The following is a 19,830-nucleotide window of genomic DNA, read 5'->3' on the forward strand; positions in this document are numbered from 1 at the left end:
GGGACTTCCTCACATCTAACACACTGTGAGAGGAAGGAATGCTGTTATTTCACATATTACTGAAGAGAAGAAAATGCCACTGATCCTAAAAGTTTCCACCAGTGCCTAAGAGACCAGAAGATGAAGCTGAAACATCACAGACGTAGGGAGGCACTTGTCAAATTAGGAAATATCACAAGCCTCTGGGGTTGGAGCTCAGCCCATCTAAGCACTGAATATCCTGACAGGAAGGGTTGTTGTTAATGACCTCGTGGCTCCCAGGGAGGGGGCCAGACGGCAACCCCTCCAGTAGTGCAGACACAGGTGGAGGCAGGGCTTCTTAAAATGGTGGATGCGGCTTTATTTACCAAAGGGGTCGGCCCAGGGCTGATTCTGCCAGCCAGGCCTTCAGGTGGCTGTGGGGTGGTCCCAGCTCTGGTCAGTCCTAGTGGCAAGGCCGGGCCCACCTAACCATGGGGGCAGTGTTCCCTCTTGGGGCTCCCGCCCGGCGGCACTAACACAGGCAGCAAGTGCCAGCACTGCCATCTCAGGAAGGCACTTTCAGCTTCGGGGTCCCCAGGAAGAACTGCAGGACACGGTCGGCCAGGAGCGCCAGGCAGAAGTCCAGAAGCAGGACCTGGGCGATGACCAGCTTGAACTGCAGGGTAAGGAGCACTGGTGAACTGAGTGCCCGCGGAGAGGCCCAGGTTGAGCCCTGGGGCCACACCCACGGGGCCACTAACCTCCACGGGGATGTCCACAAGGCCAAACTGACTGTTGAAGTCAGGCGAGGAGCCAAGCAGCAGGCCCACGATGGCCAGGAGCGACACGGCCAGGCTCCACACTAGGGGCCTGTTCTCTGGCAGGCTCTCCATGAACGGTGGACCCTGTGGGGACAGACAGATGGACAGTCACGTGCTACAGGCGCCCAAAAGTGGGCAGGGCAAACTCGCCAGGGGTGGGGCCTCACTTTGTAGTTGATGGCAAAGGTGGCCATCTGCATGGCCATAGCCATGATGTACACGGTGCTGTTGACCAGGCTCGGCTCAAACTCCTTGTACAGGTCCACAAACTGCTCCTGCCTGCAGTGACACAGAGGGGACAGGGTCACTCTCTGACCCACACTATCCCTGCACAAAGCCAGGTCTCAGCCTGGTCGACCCCTCTGGTCAGGCCACGTCTGCATGCTCGCCTTCCTGCACCCACCACCATTGGGACACTGCTACCCCTAGGAGCACCTTGCCCCACCCCAAGCCCCGGGCCAGGCCAGCACTCACTTCTCAGGACTCCGGGCCTGGGCCTCGCTGTACAGGTAGACAAGACTCAGGAAGTGCACACAGAACTGGAGCACGACCGTGAGGACAGTGTACAGGTTGAAGATGTTGGGCAGGGGCCGCTCTCGGGAGAGAGTCTTGAGGGGCTGCAGTGGCAGGGTAGGGGGGCACTCAGGGTCCAGGCTCACCCTGGGCCTACCCACCCCCCACTCCCAGCCTCCTAGCCAGAATCATGTAGAGAGCAGTCACCAAATCCTGGAAGTTACAAGTCAGCACCAGACCCCAGGGCCCTGCTGGTTCCCCAGCCCCTTAGCCGGGATCCCACTACACCCTCACTGAAGGCCTACACTCCACATAGCAGCCACAGGGTGCTTAAAATCCACCCCCTTCCCCCTTGTTCTAGAACAAACCAAAGTCCTCCCTGGGACCCAGTGGGTGTTCGTGGTTGACACAACCCACCTCCCACCTCCTCCAGCCCCTGCATGCTTCTTTCATCAGCCCACACCTATCTATGCCCTTTCTGCCTCCTTCCTAGAAATTTACCTTGCTCTTCAAGCATCACAAAGGCTCCCCTGAATGATCCCGAGACCATCCCTTGTAGCCTGTGACCCACTTTGTATTTCCACTGACACTGAATGCTTTCTGAGTGGTCTTGATAATCATCTCCCCATCTGTCCTTTCTGCCTGTAGGCTGTGTAGCCCACCTGAGGCCCCAGCTGGTGGACAGTGCTGGGGGCCAAGTCGTGTCATTCTGGGGAGCTTCGGTGTGCACCTGGCCTGTCCCCTGATCCCCATCTGTAACATGCGGGATTACAATTTCCACCCTGAGGGTGGCTGGGAAGACAAACGGGTGACATGTAGTGATGCCTTTAACAGTCTTCCCTAGCCGGCCCAAAGAGGCAGAGGGTATTCTTGGTCTGGGGAGGGAACCCCTGCTTTGCCTGTGCCTCAGCCCACCTTGGAGCGGGAGATGAAGAGGAAGCAGCCGGCCAGCAGCAGCCCCTGCAGCGTGGCCTGGAAGTCACTGAACTTGACACCCTCCAGGTAGAGAACACTCTGGCTATAGGCCAAGATGAGAGCATTGAGTGCCAGGATCTTGAACATCTGCAGTGTGGTCACCAGTGTGCAGCGGCCCTGCTTGATCACGTGGCAGACTGCAGCGGGGGCACGGGAGGGGAGGAAGGTGTGGGTGTGGGGGCGCATCAGGACGGGCCCGGGGGAGGGACTGGGGTGGGGGGACTCACTGCACTGGATGGAAGAGAGTTTGGAGGTGAAAGGGGCAGCGATGCTGGCATCCCCCAGCTTCACAATGGGCGTGCTCTCATCCTCGAGTTCCCGCAGCACCTGGCTCAGGCGGTCCTGCAGCACAGGCAGCGGGGGTGAGACCTGGTCACCAAAGGGGGCCAGTAACCCCCACCTCCTGTGACTTACCCGCTGAGAGGCCAACTGCTCCTCAGGGGGCGGGAGCCCTGACCTCTGCTTGGCTGCCCTGGAGGGGGCCCGGCCTCCACTGCTGCTGAGGACAGGGCTGTCTCGGGGCCGTCGGCGCCGCTCAACAACTCGCTCAGGGGCGTTGGCAAGGAGTGCCACACCTAGGGGAGGTATGTGAGTGTGTCTGGACCTAGAGCAGCCTGTCACCCCAGGCCTGCTGGCCCTGTGCTAAGTGAGATGTCTGCTCACAGGGGCCAAACCTCCCCATCGCAGCTGATCTCCCCACAGAGTGCCTCAGAGAGCACCTTAGTTTCAGACCTTACTTTCTGCATTTGGAAAGCAAAACCCAAATACACCCAACTGATTTCCAGGGCCGTCTGGGTGGCTCAGTGGGTTAAGCCTCTGCTTTCAGCTCTGGTCATGATCTCAGGGTCCTGGGATCGAGCCCTGTACTGGGCTCCTTGTTCACCAGGGTGTCTGCTTCTCCTCCCTCTGCCTGCCGCTCCCCCTGCTTGTGTGTGTACGCGCGTGTGCTCTCTCTCTCTCTCTCTCTCTCTCACACACACCCACACACGCACGCATGCAGATTTCCATGGTCTACTACCAAGGATCATAATCCAGGACATATTTGTCAATTAATAAACCAGTTAAGGATTTGGAAAACGCTATTAAGTACATCAGGTAGATTTCTTTCTTTTTTTTTTTTTTTAAGAGGAAGAGTGTGTGTGTGTGTGTGTGTGTCCCCGTAAGAGTGTGCACGTGAACAGAGGTGGGGTGAGGGGTGTAGGGAGGGGAGGAGCAGAGGGAGAGAGAATCTCAAGCAGGTTCCATCCCAAGCCTGGAGCCTGACACGGGCCTTGATCTCACAATCCCGAGATCATGACCTGAGCCACCGTCAAGAGCCGGATGCTTAACAGACTTGAGCCACCACATATGGTCAGGTTGGTCTGTAAATACCAATCTGCTGACCGCATTCTGTTGACAGCGAACCAAGGCTATGGAGGGCTGGCAAATGCCTCAGCTCCCATTTGTGCATCCTCACTTGTCCCAGCTCTCCCTGGCCTCTGGCCTCAGCCCCCCAGCTGATCCCCACGCAAGGCCAGGAGGCCTGAACCCAGCTGTGTCTGCCCCTGGAGCCTCGCTGGCTCCTGATGCTCCCAGGTGCCCGCCACACCCGTACCCCTGCACTGCTCCTCAGATACCGGTATCCCTTCTAGGCCTACAGCTCCTCAGATCCCCAATCCCACTGGCGCCTGCCCTGTGCCCTCACTGCCTCCTCAAAGAACTCCCTTGGTGACGCATCTGTGACACCAAGCCCGCGTGGGCAGAACAGTGATGGAAGGGACAGTCCCATCAGTTCGTGGGACTCACCCACATCAGCGTGCTTCAGGGCACCCACGTCATTGGTGCCATCGCCACACATGAGGGTCACGTAGCCCAGCTCCTTCAGGCTGGTGATGACGAACTCCTACATGCACAGAGACAGGCTGAGTGAGGGCTGTGCGCCGTGCCCAGGGCACTGCCTGCCTCCCCCACCGCCTCCTCTGTACATACCTTCTGCTTGGGTGCCACACGGGCGAACACCTGCACGTGGGGGATGAGGCGAAGCAGCTGCTGGGGGTCCTCGGCCTGCAAGTGGGCCAGGCCATCGCCCGTGAGGCACAGCGCATGCTCCAGGGCCAGCGCCTTTGGGGAGCCCTTGGCCAGGGGCAGCACGACACTGCCATCGATGGAGCGCCACTCGCAGGGTCGGCCTATAGGGCCGGAGCCCGGGGTCAGAGAGAGGGGTTCAGCAAGTCCCCCTCACGTGGACCCCACCTAATCCATCCCAGTCTCATCTCTCTGAAGTACCCTCTTGGCCCTCACCCCTCTTTAGCCCTAGCAATCCCTGTCTACACCTGCACCCTAGACCCCGGGAACCCCAGACGTCCACAGAACCTTCTGTTATAAAGGATCCAAGAACCCAGAGCCTAGACCACTGGCCTGAGACCACACGATGGTCAGATTCAAACCCAGACAGCCTAACCTCAGTGGCAAGGCACTTCTGAGCCTGGGGCCTGCCTGAAACCCTGCTCCTCTGGGGCCAGGGCCCCCTGAGTCACTTCCTTGGGGCCAGACCCTGCTTGCCAGCCACTTCCTCTTTCTAGATGGACGGACGCTGAGCTTAAATTAAAGCAGCAGGGCTGAGGGACACCTTCCGGCACTACATAACTCATCTGGGCAGTCTTGGCCAGGAGGGAAACCAATCCCACCTGGCTTCTGCTGTGGCTGTTTTGTTGAGCAGCTTCACCAGCCAATCGGTGGTCCTGCTAACCACCTCGGAGCCACCTGCCTACAATCTCCAGGCTCCACAAGAGTTTAGTGCCTGGAGCCGAGACAAGAGCTGAGAGATCTGGGACCAACAGTGCAGACTAGAAGGGCTGCAAAATTCTAGAACCTGGCATCGTTCCAGAAGCTAGCACCCTCCTCTAACCTGCAGCCTGTGTGGCTCTCTGGCCAGGAACCACCTGTCGGCATCTGACAGACTCCATACTCCACCAGTTGGGAGGTGCTGGGGCTGGCTTTGCCCCTCAGTTGGCTCTACTTTGGGTCACCATTTGCACCCAGTTTGGATACTCAGGAGTGACCAGAGCCGTGAGCTCTGGAGTCGGGACATCTGGGTTCAAATCCTTAGTCACAGTGTGACTTGACTGGCCGAGGTAGGGTGAGTTTACTTCTATCTCCCTGTCTATAAAGTGGGGGCCCCAAAAGCACACCTATTCCGTTTCCCCCTCCATGGTACAGGGATGATAAGGCCTCCCATATGGGGCAGAGAGATCAACACAGTCACACATACCAAGCCCTCTGCCTGGGGTCTGGCCATGCCGAGCAAGAGTGCCAGCATCCCTGTGCTAAGGAGGGTAGCCCTCACCTTGCACCGGCAGCGTGCCAGGCCCATAGCAGGCCTGAGGATAGGAAACACGGCCTAGTCTGATGACAACCAAGCACCCCGGTCTTCAGTTGTCCCTGATCCCAAACCCAGTGATGGCCCACACACTGCCGGACATGCAGGTGTGGAGCTCCTCAGCCCAAGGGCTCGAGCGTGCTGACAAGGCGCAGCCGTGTTCCACAGGCTGGGGTTCACAGGTTCCGGATGACACTGGGTGTTCTCACTCAGGCCTGACATGCCGGCGGGCCACCAGACAGGGGCTGTTCTTGGATTCAGGTTCCCCCCAGCCTACAGCCCCAAGGTACCTCACCTTTCTCTGTGGGAGGCTGCAGGATCAGTGTTTGTGCCTTTTCAATGAAGTGCAGCTCCTGGGCCACGTGACAGGCCGTGAGTGGGTTATCACCGGTGATCATGACCACCTGCGGAGAGGACAGAGGCTCCATGGGGCAGGGCCCAGTGGGTCAGAGCTCCAGCCTGGAGACCTGGTGGCTGAGGCCCCTCTGAGGAGAGCCACAGAAAGAGGTGTTGGCTCTGATGCAGAATGGCCTTCCAGGGGCCACAATCCACCCCAACCTGGTAGCGTTTTATGCAAACGGATACACGTGTATGTGACTGAGAACACCCACAGCCTTTCTTTGTAATATAGACTAAGAACCAGCCGTTGCTGTGGACCCTCTTGGCTTGAAAGCTGCCCCAGGAAGTGGGGGACAGATGCTCCAGCTTTTTCATGGAGAGCCTGGGGACGGGAAGATGGGCTGTGACAGCTGAGGGCCAGGTGGGGGCTACTCATGTCACCACATCTGACACTGCTCACTCACCTCCCACAGCCTAAACTGCACCCTAAGTCCCAAACTAGAAAACAGAAACCACAGGACAGATGCATGCAGCCTGTACTCGAGTTGCCTCCGCATTCCCTGTCCCGGCCCAGTGCTTCCTCTCTGGGATGGGGTGCAGTGGGGGAATCGCCCTCACCTCCCAGGGATGCTGGGGGCCAAGGACGCAACTTGAGAAGGGTGGGCACAGGCGAGGTCCCAAAGCATCCTCAGATGAGGGACAGCGTCAGCACCAGAACCATGATGGCACTCGGCCAAAATTCAAGAAAGACACCCTTGCTACTGAGACCTGCCCCACTGAGGGAGGAACTGTCCTCTGTTACCCTATCATCCTCTCTGGAAGAAGGAGCCAAGACCCACCCACCTGCCCACACACCCCTGGGGCCCAGTGGGGAGGGGTCCAGCAGCTGTACCCGGTGGGATGCATTTTGGATCTCTCGGATCACAGCCTTAGAGTCAGCCTTGAGCGGGCAGGAGACCACGATGAAGCCGACGAACTTGAGGTTGCACTCCAGGGCCTCCCGTTTGATCTCCCGGGCCTGTGTAGGGACACAGGGATACCCTCATGACCCATCTTTGCTCCATTTCTGAGCTGCAGTTGGGGGAGGTCAAGACTGGCCCATCCTTACAGGAGGAACATCTGAGGGTTAGGTGAGAAGTGGGGAGGACGCCAGGCACCCTGGACCCACGGGGCCTTGGCAGTGCTGCGTGGTCCCCCACCAGAGGGCTTTTACTCCCTGCTGTGCGCAACAGCAGTGCATGAGCCTGTGTAACTCAGCTTTCAAGACGGTAAAGTCAAACCCTTTTTTATTATTCACTGAGCACATGCTCACCTGGAATCTCATACCAGAAACCCCAAACTCTTGCCCTCACAGAGCTTGCCTTCCACCAGAAAAGATGAATAATAAAGTCACAGAAATCAGAACACTAACTGCCACAAGAAATGAAAACAGGGAAATGGGGCAGACCAGCTCAGGGAGTGGCACCAAGCAGGCTGGTTCTGAGGGCAGGGCACCGAGCCACGACCTGTTGTGCATTCTGGAAGGATATCTCAGCCGTCAGGTAGAAGTGGACTGGATGAGAGGTAAGGGGGAAGCAGAGAAAGCAGTACTGACGGCGGAGGTGGGAGCAGGGCCGATAACCGACAGGACATGGTGTGTGACAGAGCTGGAGCCACCCCACGACCATGTGGTAACGGGGTGGCTGGGCAGGGCAGGGACAGACTGGGCTGGAGAAAGGAATCCAAGGTGCCTCCTGATGATCCCTTGGGAGGTGTGAGGACCCAAGGGTGTGGGTTAAGAGGCTGGATGGAGGTGGGGTCTGACTGTGCTCTGCAGGGAGTGGCCTTAAGAGCCAGGATGGCATGGGGCCCCATAAGGGGCAGGGCATGCAGCAGAAAAGGGACGTGGGGCTGAGTGCCACTCAGGACCTGCCAAGGTAGGGGCCCAGAAGGAGGAAAACAGAATCCGGCCTGCTCATGGTGAAGCTGCAGGAAACAGAAGGCTGTATGGACAAGGGGCCAACAGGTAGAAAGCCTGGGCCCTTACCTGCTGGTGGGTGAGGTGCCCCAGCTCCTTGTACCCCAGCGCCAGGACTCGGGCTCCTTCCCGGGAAATCTCCGTGTGGATGTGGTGGTAGTCAGGTGGGCACTGGGCGAACTGCAGGGAACGCAGGGGATGTCACCGACCGCCCCGCGCCCCCCTTCCCCCAGGGCCGGGGCTGGCTCACCATGGAGTGCAGGGTTTCAGGGGCCCCCTTCACAGCCGCGATGTAGCAGAGATCAGTGGAGCCTAGCTTCTCATAGGAGGCGAGCACGGACATTCGCTTTAGGGCACTGGCAAAATGAAAGCGCTGGTGAATTTTCAGCCCCTGAGTTTTAATACTTCGGGGGAATACTTTCTCATCTGGAAACAAATAAGTACGAATCCTGAGGGCCTTCGCTCCAAAGAGGCAGCCAAGCCCCCGCCTTCCCTTTCCGCCCCTCTCTTCCCCCACCGACCCCCAGACCCAGACCCTACGGGTTGTGGGAAGATGTGGGGGGTGCTCCTTGCTTCAGGAAGGGTCAGAACTGGGAGACCTGTTCCCAAAGGACCCTGACCATGGCTTTTGGCAGGGTGGGGCAGGTTCTACTCCCAAGAGGTGGACTGTCTCAGGTCAGACATGAGCCTGTGCCCACCCACCTAAGGGACCATCAGAACTGTGGGCCTGCCTGCCCCTGTGTTGGACACATGGGTGTCTCTGAGGGGTGCAGTACGTCTTCCCGGGGGGGTTATGGCTGGCTGTTCATCCCAGCTGGGCCCGAAGCTCCAGCCCCTCACCTTTGGTCAGAGTCCAGTCCACGGCTGTCAGCATAGCCTTCTCGAGTGGGTCACCCACAAGGGTGCCATCGTCCAGCTGCATGAGGGAGTGGCATGAGGCCAGAGCACGGTGCGTTTCTACAGGGATGTTGGACACAGGAGTGACCTCCTTCCCATCTCTGTAAAGAGAAGGAACAGCTGGTTATAGAGCAGAGCGACCCCTGGGAATTGCTAGCCATGATGAGGGATGGGCCCCCACTCTATGCCAGTCGTTGCAGGGGCTGAGAGAGATGCACAGTCTTGGTCCTCGTGATACCTATGCCCATCTCATGGACGCCCTAGAGATCATATGGCTGCCTGGGATGGAGCTGAGCCACCACACTGCTGTCACACTGAGAAATATAGGGGAGCCCCCCACCCCCAATCAGACTTCTGTGTACATGGTGAGAGCTCCAAGCAGGTGCTCTCTGTCCCTTAAGATCTCAGAAAGCCACCTGCTAGGCAAGAGGCCCAGGCCACCCATACTCACCTGAGCCCAGCCACCCCACGGACGACCAGGCTGTCGCTAGTCAGGGTCCCTGTCTTGTCGAAGCAGCACACCTCTACCTTGCCAGCAAATGGGATCCGGAAAGGCTCCGTGCAGTACATGTCTGGAAGTGGGGACCCAGGGTCAGGGGTTCTGCCAGGCCCCAGCCCACTCAGCACCCCAGCCCCGTCCCAGGCACTCACACAGCTTGGCCAGGGCAATGAGGGAGGTGTTGACAGCCAGAGACAACTCGATGGGTAGCTCAGGGGGCACGACCGAGGTGAGGATCAGTGTGCATTCCAGAAACAGCTTGTAGCGGTTCCGGCTAGGGTCCTTGGTGCCTGCAGAGACAGGGCCTGCCAGCCTGGGGGCCGTCCATGGGGACATGGCCCACCAACAGGGGAGGGGCCCCAGCACATACCTTCAATCCACACATAGGCAGCTGCTGCAATGGCAAAGACCAGGAGGAAGAGGATGAAAATGAAGGTCTCCAGGTTGTTTGCAGTCACCCTCTTGACTCCGAAGAGGATGGTGCGCAGCAGCTTGCCCTAGAGAGCGAGAGGATTAGAGGCCTTTACTGGCAGGGTTGGCTTCCTGCACCCGAGAGCACCAGGGCCAGATTCTCCCTTTGCTAATGGGGAGTGCTTGCCCTGGGCCCACCTGTTGAGTCCTGCAGCCATACACAGGGGACCACACAGCTAGGTTGGTGGCTGCTGCTCAGCTAAGGGCTAGAGAGACCAGTAGCCCAAAATTGGGGGTCAGGGAAAAAAGTGGCTGAGACAGGGGACGGAGTCTTCCAGAAAGAGGTCTATCCAATCACCTCTACGAGGCAGCCCGCATCACACTTTAGTGAAGAGTTTATGGTCGTGACTCTGACCATGACCCCAGTGTGTATGGCAATAGCTTGTTTGCTGTGTGTGCTCTGCACTAGAACCCCAGCAGAGGACAGTGAGCCTGGTGCGGGGCTCACGTCTGCACCCTGGCCCCAGGCTGGTACCTGGTGTCAGAATAAGTCTGTGGCAGGGATGTCCTGGGGTCTGAAAGAGCCACCATCTCAACTGTCTGCCACCCACCCTGGGGCCAACCTTCCCCAGAACCAGACAAGGATCCACACCTGGGATGTGTTGAATCCGGTCCTGAGAACGTAGGCCACACACCCGTTGTCGACAGCTGCAGGGACAAACAAGACAGGCATCATGTGTGTCTGTTCATCCCTACTCCCTCACAGCCAAGCAGATGGGGTGGCTGGGGATGGGGGTGGCGGGGCCAGGACCCCCCAGACCCCCCAAGGCACCTACGCTTCAGGCCCGTGGTGGCCTTCTGCGGGGAGATGTGCTGCACCACCTTGGTGCCCCCAAAGATGACGTGGAGCCGGGAGTCAGCCTGGAGGTCCAACACCCGGTCAGGGTTAAGGTCTTCGATGGGCTCCTAAGGAGGAAAGAGAGGATGGTGAGGGTGCTCCCGCCGCAGCCCTCTTCTCGCCCCAGTCACTCTGACTCTCGCAGGGCTTCTGGCCTAAGGCAGCATATCTGACTGGGCAGCCCGCCCTGTCTTCTCTCCACCTGCATGTGCAGTATCAACTCCTCGTGATCTGGCAACTGGCCTGAGAATCTGTGCACTCCTGGCTTCCCTCAGTCCACCTCAGTCCGACATCTCTGGTCCCTCCCCTGGACAAGCCCTGACGATCGCAGCTTCTCTCACCTTCCCTCTTCTCACCCAGCTCTCCCTCCTCCAGGGGGCAAGACCACCAGGAAATCTGGCGGCTTCCAGTGACTGCTTCTCCTCCTCCTCTTCTAGCCTCGTAGGCCAGGGCTCCGTCCCTCCTCTATCCACACCTGGGCAGGATGGTGGCCCAGCCACCAGCCCTCTGCCTCCCCCACCAACAGGCCAATGGCACACCTAGGTAGACTGGACCCCTGTGCCCCATGCCGCACCTTCATCTGTGGCACCGACTCCCCGGTAAGCATGGCCTCGTCCACGATGCAACGGCCCCGCAGCAGCAGCACGTCACACGGCACTAGGTTCTCCTGTGGGGAGCGACCTGCAGGAAGGGATAGGAACATCGGCGTGAGGAGCTGAGAGAAAGGGCTCCCACTGGGACAGACCAGAAGCGCGCCTCACCAATGGAGACGATGTCTCCGGGGACAATCTCATCGCTGGCGATGGGCCTCCACTTCCGGCTCCGGTAGACCTGGGCAGAGGTGAGGGCCCGTCAGCTCTGGGTCCCACAGTGCGCACGAGGCAGGTGCCTCCCTCGCGCTGGGGCCACCCCAAGACTGACAGGTGTCCCCCCCCAACCCCTATCTCCCCGCTGGCCACACCTGGATCAGGTGGGGCTTGTTGCCCATCTTCCGGATCTCTGACATGTTGCGCATCTGCTGCTGCACCAGGGAGGCCTCGAAGGCCACCAGCATGGAAAGCGTGAAGACACTGTAGTACCAGTACTCGTCCAGACACCAGAGCCCCACGCAAAACACCTGCAGGACACAGCCTCTGTGTCTACACCCCCGCCCGGCCATCCACGGGAGCACACGGAGACACCTGTGGAGGCTGGGAAGGCACACCAAAGGCTGTTCCACCCAGGGGCTCAGACCCATGAGGACACAAAGAGAATTTCAGGGCTGGAGACGGAGACTGCTTGGGCTGTGAAAGCCCCAAGGAAGAGGAAGAAAGGGGTGGAACAGGCTCCAAGCTGCTGCTTTACCTGGAACACAAAGAAGGGTGCTGTGGCTCTCTCCTTGAACAACTCCGAGAAGTCAGGCACCACCATCTCAGCCCTGCAAGAGACCAGACCCCCACATCCTGTTCAGGTATGAGGCCTCAGAGGCCCTAACTGGACACCCCCGACCCGGGGCACTGCAAGCCTCCCCAGGAAATGAGAAGCCAGAAGGCACATTCTACTCAACTACGGCTCTCCTTGTCCCCGAAGCACTGGGGCCAGCTTGCTAACTGCTGCCAGCCTGCCTCCGCAGAACCCAGGTAAAGCTTCCGAAGCAGCAACAGACAGGCTGTTCAGGCAGCCGCCCACCCAAGCGGGGCTAGTGTAAGAACCTGTCATCAGGCGTGTAGAAGGCAGGCAGAGAAGGAGCACCCCACTGTGGCACCGGAGCCCTGAAGCTGCCACAAAGAAGGCCCGGCAGCTGGGCACTGCTGAGTCTACTGAGGCTTAAGCCCCACCCTGAGTCAGAGCAGGGAGTTCTGGAGCTAAAATTTTCCTGAAATTCCCTTCATAAAAGTCCCAGGATTTGAGAAGCAGGGCCTAAAGGTACGTTCTGTGGCACTGTGTGTAGTGGCCCAGCCTGGCCAGGGGACCAGCGAGGTCAACCAGGGCCACCTCGCCCTGCCCTTGGAGATATGTCCCAGGTACGTGGTGTGAGAAAAAGCAACCGCTGTAGTGAGAACAAAAAACCACCACCAGGCCCCACTGTGTGTTATCTGGGTGACTTTGCATGAGCCGGGAAGGTGGGAAAGGGGACATCCCAGGCCACCATGAAGGCTGACCTCAGGCAGGGAGGATAGGTAATAAATTCTTATGAATCTTCCCATTATGGGGCGCCTGGGTGGCTCAGTGGCTTAAAACCTCTGCCTTCAGCTCAGGTCATGATCCCAGGGTCCTGGGATCGAGCCCGCATCAGGTTCCCTGATTGACGAGGAGCCTGCTTCCCCCACTCTCTCTCTGCCTGCTTCTCTGCCTACTTGTGATCTTTGTCTGTCAAATAAATAAAATCCTTAAAAAAAAAAAAAAAAACTTCCCATTACATCACTACTTATGATAACACAGCTTATAATAATTTTTTAAAAGACACTGAGTCGGGGAAGAATTCCCTAAAAGTTCTGAGAGTTTTCAGGTGGAGGCCTTCTCATGATTGCAGGGCCAGGGGCTCTGATGATGAACAAGGGGGTCTGAAGCCCAGCTCTGCCCCTCCCAGTCACATGTGGGCACTGGTGGTTTCGAGGATTGAAGGGAGGGAGCGTGTACAGGGCATCTGCCCTCACACCTGGTACCGAGGAGAGCTATGGTGATCACCGACAACTCCTTTTATCACTCTTCCCAAAGTGCTGGGAGGTTTAAGAGGAGCACGCTGACAACTGACACTTAAAAGAAAAATTTAGAACCAAAGAGAAACCCTACAATAATTACAAAATGAGGATCAACAGTCTCTCTGGGGCCTCGGGCTAGGCTCCCATGAAGAGCCACATGTGTTCCTGCTGGAGAGCCCACCAGGGTCCCTGTCAGCAGGAAAGTCCAGGGGAGACAGGACTAGAGCACGTTTCTCAAAAAGTGGCCATCATCCTCACCTGGCATGTACTCTGGACCCCTCCACCCCATTTCCCAGGCACCAGGACTCAGGAGTGCGGCAGGGCAGAAGTAGGAAAGGAGCCCCTGGCTTGGCCAGGGGTCCATGCTGTGACCATGGGCAGAGGACCAGCCCTGTCACCACGCATGGGGACACCGGGACTCACTTGTTGCTCCCAAACTTCTTCTCAGCTGCACGGATCTCTGAGTCCTCCTGGAACCCCCTATTGCTCTGGTAGTATGAGAAGGCATTCCCCACGGGAAAGGCCACAGGGAGGAAGCGTTTCTTCTCCAGGGCGTCGTAGGAATACTTGATCTTCTGGAATTCAAAGGACAGCACCTCTTGTCCGTCTTCGCCCTGTGGGAGGAGGCGCTGTCTATGGCAGAAGGCCCGCACCTGGGGGTGTCCGTCCGTTAGTGCCTGGGAGGCCCACCCAAGCCCCATGCTGAGCAGCCCGGCAGCTGGTCCCTACCTCATCCCGGTGCAGGGCCACAAGCTCAGTGGAGCCATTGTTGGGGGTTGGCACCACCTTCACGAAGGTTGCTTTGCTGGGGTCATACTCCTATGAGAGGCAAAGAGCTACAGCTGAGCCCTTCTCCACCTCCCAGCTCCACAGCCCACCCAGCCCCGGGAGTTTGCAAGCACACCAGCTCTGGGCTCTGGGCGCTGGCCTGTCCACTCTGCAGTATGTCGCTGAGACAAAGACACCACCTCACCACGTGTCTGGTCTCCTATCATAAAATCTCAGTGACGGACAGCACCCAGTGCCTGGGGCCCTGCCGAACTCAAACAGGAAGAATGTCCCCTGCATGACCTGCACCCTCAAACCACGTGGACCACACCCTGTCACAGCCCACTGGCCTGCTGCTGCTCTGCATCTCCTCTCTCAACTACTCATTTCATGTCCCGAAGTGACGAGGGACAAGGAGGCTCAAGCACGAGCGTTTTCTCTGCCTGAAACAGAGGGTCACAGTCAGCTCCAGGCCTTGACTCAAACGTCACCTTCTTAGGAGACCCCCCACCCCCACCCCAGGAGGAGGCTCCACACGAAGGGCCCTCACAATGTTCCTCTGCTCTGCCCAGGTTTTCCTCTTTTTAGCAGCAGCAGCAGCTGAGCGCGGGTCCTACCTCTCCCACCAGCACCATGAAGGCAAGGGATTTTGTCTGTTCACTGCTGTTTCCTTAGCACCTACGACCTGGAGTCGCTGGATGAGAGTCAGGTAGTGCGCTCTCAAGCCTGGGCTGCCCCATCTCACTGCTGTTGCACGGGCCACCAGCCCCTGTGGTGTGTGTGCTTTCGGCGCAAGGTGCCAAAGGGTAACTCTCAGGACAAAGGAGAAAGGCCCTGCCCCTTGGGGAGTCCATGGGCCTCTGGGTGGGCAGAAAAGAACAACAAAGACTTAACAAACGCTGGTAACACCGTGGGGGGAATAAAAGGGCAAAGTGCTACACGGGGCCACCACCATACCAAGCACTTGGCAGTTTTTTGCTGCTTCTCAGACTGGCAAGGCGAGTGGGTGTTACGGTTCTCATTTTACACAAGGAGAAAGTGAAACCGAAAGAGAAGAACCCCTGTCTGAGCTCTCTGATGCAAACCCAGATGTGCCCATCCTCACCCTGTGGTCATTTAGCTCCTCCTTGTCCTCCATCCCTGGAAGAATTTAACACGCTTTTTAGCTGTTGGTCAAAAAAGACTGTTGGAAGTGTGGGGTGGTGTCACGCTCCCTCCAACTTCCCTGAATTTTCCGGTCCCTCACTGAAGTCTTTCATTGTGCTGAACTGAAGCTACCTGTAAGTCTGAGCCCCTCCCCTGTGATAAGGCTTGTTGGGAAAACCATTCTCTCAGAAGAGAAAGGATTCAGTCGATGTTTGGAGTCAAAGACAGGGGCCTTCCCGTCTCTTTCTGCAGCCCTTCAGGATCTTCCCTTTCCCTCTTTCTTCAGCACCGCAAACGTGGGATCAAAGGGGAGGCTGGCAGGACCTTGGTGTCCCTAGATGGCCCCAAATATGCCAGTGTCAACTGAGGCAGGCCCAGAGGGCAGTGGTGCAGTCACCAACAGTAACTGCTGACCCAGGGCAGCTCTCCCTATCCAGACCTTGGGGTTAAGGGTCAGAAGTGCTACCAGGCTGCTGTATTCCAACAGAAGTCCTCATTGTCACCACCATCATCCTGGAGGCAGATAAGAAGAGGCTCCAAGCAGTTGTCATTTGCTGACAAAATGCTCCCGCTACTCTTAAATGCTGCAATCCAAGTGCATTTCAAGAGCCTCTAAGCAATGGACAACAGAGTTCTCAAACCAAGCTCCACAGATAGGGAAATTCACCCCGCAGGGCTAGCCTCACACTTTCAAAACCAAGATAAGGACACACTATTTCTAGAAAAAAACCACCTAGTACTCGTTAGTATGGTAGCAATAACAAGCCAGCTAGCATTAACAAGCCAAACCAAAGAGAGACTATGCCGGAGCCTACACTGAGCTTTTTATAGATATTACCCTATCGAATCTAAATGACCACACCAGGGAGGTATTCCAAGGAAGGGAAGTAACCCGTGCCAGGGTCGCACAGCAAGTCAGTAGCGGGGCCAGGATTTAGCCACCCAGAGGGCACCGTTGGGGACTCAGGCCCAGCAAACGGGAAGCCCGGGACGGGGTGCGGACTGACAGGAACATCGCGACTCGGGACCCGCCGCAAGGCCCGACCCAGGCGGGGGTCGGGCTCGTGCCCGCGCACTTACCGGGGTGCAGGTGAGCGCGCAGTGCGCGTGCACGGACCAATGCCCCGAGAGGACGGTGAGCGCGTGCGCGAGGCAGATGGTGGCGAGCACGAGCAGCGCGGCTTCAGGGATTTGCACCCAGCTGCTGCCCCAGCCCCAGCAGCCGGCAGCCGCGGCGCCTAGCCAGGCGGGGTAGAGCAGTCCTGCGAACGGCAGCACCGTGAGGCGCCGCAGCAGCGCCAGCCGCCGGTACGGCCACACGGCTGCGACCAGCTCGTCGCCGCTGGCTATGAGCGCCGGACCAGCGGCGAGGAGGGTGCGTAGCTGCGGCCCGGGCTTGGGCTGCCCGCCGGGCCGGGCCCCGCAAGGCCGGGCCCCGCAAGGCACCGCGTTGCCCACCGCCGCCGCCGCAGCCGCCGCCATCTTTCCCAGCGCCGCGCTCGCTTCCGGGCAGAAGCACCGCCTCACTTCCGAAGTTGTACTTCCGGTGATCCCCGGGCGCTGCCGTGGCGGCCGGAGGGTAGGAAGGGCCGGAGATCGTTAGGAGTTAGGTTCAGAAGTTGTTACTCAGGGCGCCGCCATGACAGGCTGAGGCCGGAAGGAGAGGCAGGGCGCGGCCATGACAGAGTCTTGAAAGGGCTAAAGCTGCCTGCTGGCCCTGCCACGCCGGACTGGGACCGGAAGAGGCGAGGCGGGCTGGGCTCCACCTTGACACCCGAACCGGAAGAGGGGAGCCCTTGTCTGGGACTACCCCGCACTGACCGGTTTGGATTGTCAGGGGCGGAGCCTGAACACTGCGGAGGCGGGGTCAATTATAGAAGTGCTGTGGTTCTGGGGGCGAGGCCTGGACAGGCCGAAGGGGTGGGACTTATTAGGGGCAGGGGTCCCAGGACGGTTTCCCCGCGGGAGAGGCCCCTCCTTCGGGGTCCTGGGCAGGACTGGAGCTGACGGGCTTACAGAGCCAACACGGCTGAGAAGAGCGGTCGAGTAATAATGATTACACTCACACACAAATTTATTATTTTAACATAAAAATATGAAAAATGGGTGTTTATTTGAAATTACATGTATTCTGTGATATTTACTTTCCTGTTACAGAAATGCTATTGTAGGGCGCCTGGGTGGCTCAGTGGGTTAAGCCGCTGCCTTCGGCTCAGGTCATAATCTCGGGGTCCTGGGATCGAGTCCCGCATCGGGCTCTCTGCTCAGCAGGGAGCCTGCTTCCCTCTCTCTCTCTCTGCCTGCCTCTCCATCTACTTGTGATTTCTCTCTGTCAAATAAATAAAATCTTTAAAAAAAAAAAGAAATGCTATTGTATGAACAAAACCACAATAGGAATCATTAACAGTGGCAATCAGTAGTATTTAGTCGTACTACTAAGAGAAAACATCGCTTGAGAAAAATGTATAGCAACACTTTCATGCTTTTTTGTCCTCATATAGCAGTTTGAACGACTTTTTAAACTCCTTATCGGATGTTCGTATCTTATAGGTTAATTGTAGCATGTTCTTGATGCTAAGTGTAAGACTTTGTAAAGGGAGAACATAATGCAGTAGGACTTAGTCAATATTCTATATTTAATAAAAGTCACGACGTTTCCATTACACAGTAGGATATAAAGTTTTATTTTCCAGTAATACTTACCTGAATGGACTGCAATCTTTAGCATAGCCTTTTGTTTTATATAGTGATAAAACTCAGTCAAAGATGGTATCACTGATTTGTTTCCCTGCTCTTATCAAGCTCACAGTTACATGTTATATGTGATTCTTGGTGTCGTTCATATGTGATATCAAGCTAAATAATTGTCTCAACTAAAGGCTTTCAGCATGGATTTTACTTATTAGGTGTTTTGGTTTGTATGGATTGGTTTCAAGGTCTCCAAAATAGGAGGGGTTTTATTTTTGGTAGACCAGCTATTGGTCGGTCCGGTCTTTGTATATGTAAACTAATCATATGCTATCTATGTCTAAAGTGTCCATTATGTCTATGTCCAAAATGTTCATTATTTTTGAACATTCTAGAGCACACTGAATATTATGATAAACCTACCTTTCTCAGGGACAATTGTTTTTAAACACCTAGGTAATTTGAAATTATGAAATCAAAGATTCCAAAGTTTCTTTATTCAGAAAGAAACAGAATATCCTGTTTAATTGGACCATCCATTTCTGATGACGTTTTGAATTCTTTTTTTTTTAGATTTATTTTTATTTATTTTTAAAGATTTTATTATTTATTTGACAGAGAGAGAGAGAGAGAGATCACAAGTAGGCGGAGAGGCAGGCAGAGGGAGAGAGAAGGAAGCAAGCTCCCCGGTAAGCAGAAAACCTGATGCGGGTGTCTATCCCAGGACCCTGAGACCATGACCTGAGCTGAAGGCAGAGGCTCAACCCACTGAGCCACCCAGGCACCCAAAGATTTTTTTATTTTTTATTTGACAGAGATCACAAGTAGGCAGAGAGGCAGGCAGAGAGAGGGTAGGGAAAGCAGGCTCCCCGCTGAGCAGAGAGCTGGATGTGGGGCTCGATCCCAGGACCCTGGGATCATGACCTGAGCCGAAGGCAGAGGCTTTAACCCACTCAGCACCCAGGTGCCCCAATGTTTTGAATTCCGAAGCAATCTTATTTCAAAAAACGAGTCTTGGGGTGCCTGGGTGGCACAGTGGTTTGGGCCTCTGCCTTCAGCTCAGGTCATGATCTCAGGGTCCTGGGATCGAGCCCCACATCAGGCTCTCTGCTCAGCGGGGAGCCTACTTCTCCCCCTCTCTGCCTGCCTCTCTGCCTACTTGTGATCTCTCTCTCTGTCAAATAAATAAATAAAATCTTTAAAAAAAAAAAACGAGTCTTTTTTTTTCCTGTACGAATATTTAGTGGCAGTTGTTTCATTCCTCTCTGGACTCCTATGGCCTTTTCAAAGATCATCAAAGTGTTCTGAAGAAACAGCAAGTAAATTTCTGCTTTACTATAATTGCTTTCTCCGTTCTAGTCTTCAGTGCATTTCTAAATTAGAGTACTTCTTTTTGTCACACTTTGAAACTGTGATCTTATGGCAGGCCAACTTAAAAAAAAAAACCAACTTTATTTTATTAGAGCAGTTTTAGGGTCAGGCAAAATTGAGAGAAGGGTACAGCAATTTCCTATACATCCCCTGCCAGCATACATACACAGCAACCTAATTACCAACATCTCTCACAATTGTTATTAATAAACCCATTGTGTATAGTTCACCTTAGGGGTTCGCTCTTGGTATTGTATATTTTATGGGTTTAGACAAATACAGATTGAATGTATCCATCATTATAGTATCATACAGGGTAGTTTCACTGCCCTACAAGTCCCCTGTGATCTGCCTATTCAACCCTCCTCCCTTCAACTCCTGGGAACCACTGATCTTTTTAGTGTCTCCATAGTTTTGCCTTTTCCAGAATATCATATAATTGGAATCACACAGTATGTACCCTTTTCAGATTGCCTTCCACTTAGTAATATGAATTTATGGGTCCTCCCATAAATTGGGGTCCTCCTTATCCTCTTATGGCTTGGTA

The 19,830-nt window shown here is 56.1% G+C and overlaps 1 protein-coding gene across 1 annotated transcript; it reads right to left on the minus strand.

Annotated features, from left to right (window-relative positions):
• Positions 1-316: 316 nt before the first annotated feature.
• On the minus strand, positions 317-16,738 carry ATP13A1 (ATPase 13A1). Its single transcript, XM_032316973.1, has 26 exons — positions 16,305-16,738; positions 14,040-14,129; positions 13,734-13,924; positions 11,974-12,046; positions 11,591-11,746; positions 11,391-11,460; positions 11,204-11,310; positions 10,568-10,697; positions 10,384-10,439; positions 9,691-9,817; positions 9,473-9,610; positions 9,273-9,393; positions 8,765-8,922; positions 8,175-8,350; positions 7,994-8,104; positions 6,860-6,985; positions 5,924-6,032; positions 4,239-4,438; positions 4,056-4,152; positions 2,685-2,845; positions 2,498-2,612; positions 2,211-2,407; positions 1,257-1,399; positions 950-1,061; positions 723-866; positions 317-637 (listed from the first exon to the last, which is right to left on the minus strand). Exons 1-26 carry the CDS (start codon positions 16,704-16,706, stop codon positions 527-529), a joined length of 3,621 nt encoding a protein of 1,206 aa, XP_032172864.1. The 5' UTR covers positions 16,707-16,738; the 3' UTR covers positions 317-526.
• Positions 16,739-19,830: the final 3,092 nt, after the last annotated feature.

Source organism: Mustela erminea, chromosome 1, assembly GCF_009829155.1.
Source record: "Mustela erminea isolate mMusErm1 chromosome 1, mMusErm1.Pri, whole genome shotgun sequence".
Taxonomy (NCBI): domain Eukaryota; kingdom Metazoa; phylum Chordata; class Mammalia; order Carnivora; family Mustelidae; genus Mustela; species Mustela erminea.

Excerpts from the sequence above, each read along its gene's own strand:
- ATP13A1 (XM_032316973.1), bottom strand. The coding sequence starts at position 16,706 with ATGGCGGCGGCTGCGGCGGCGGCGGTGGGCAACGCGGTGCCTTGCGGG. Across the intron at positions 8,351-8,764 it reads GGACTGGACTCTGACCAAAG|ATGAGAAAGTATTCCCCCGA; the intron begins GTGAGGGGCTGG and ends ATTTGTTTCCAG. Across the intron at positions 2,846-4,055 it reads CCTGAAGCACGCTGATGTGG|GTGTGGCACTCCTTGCCAAC; the intron begins GTGAGTCCCACG and ends TACCTCCCCTAG.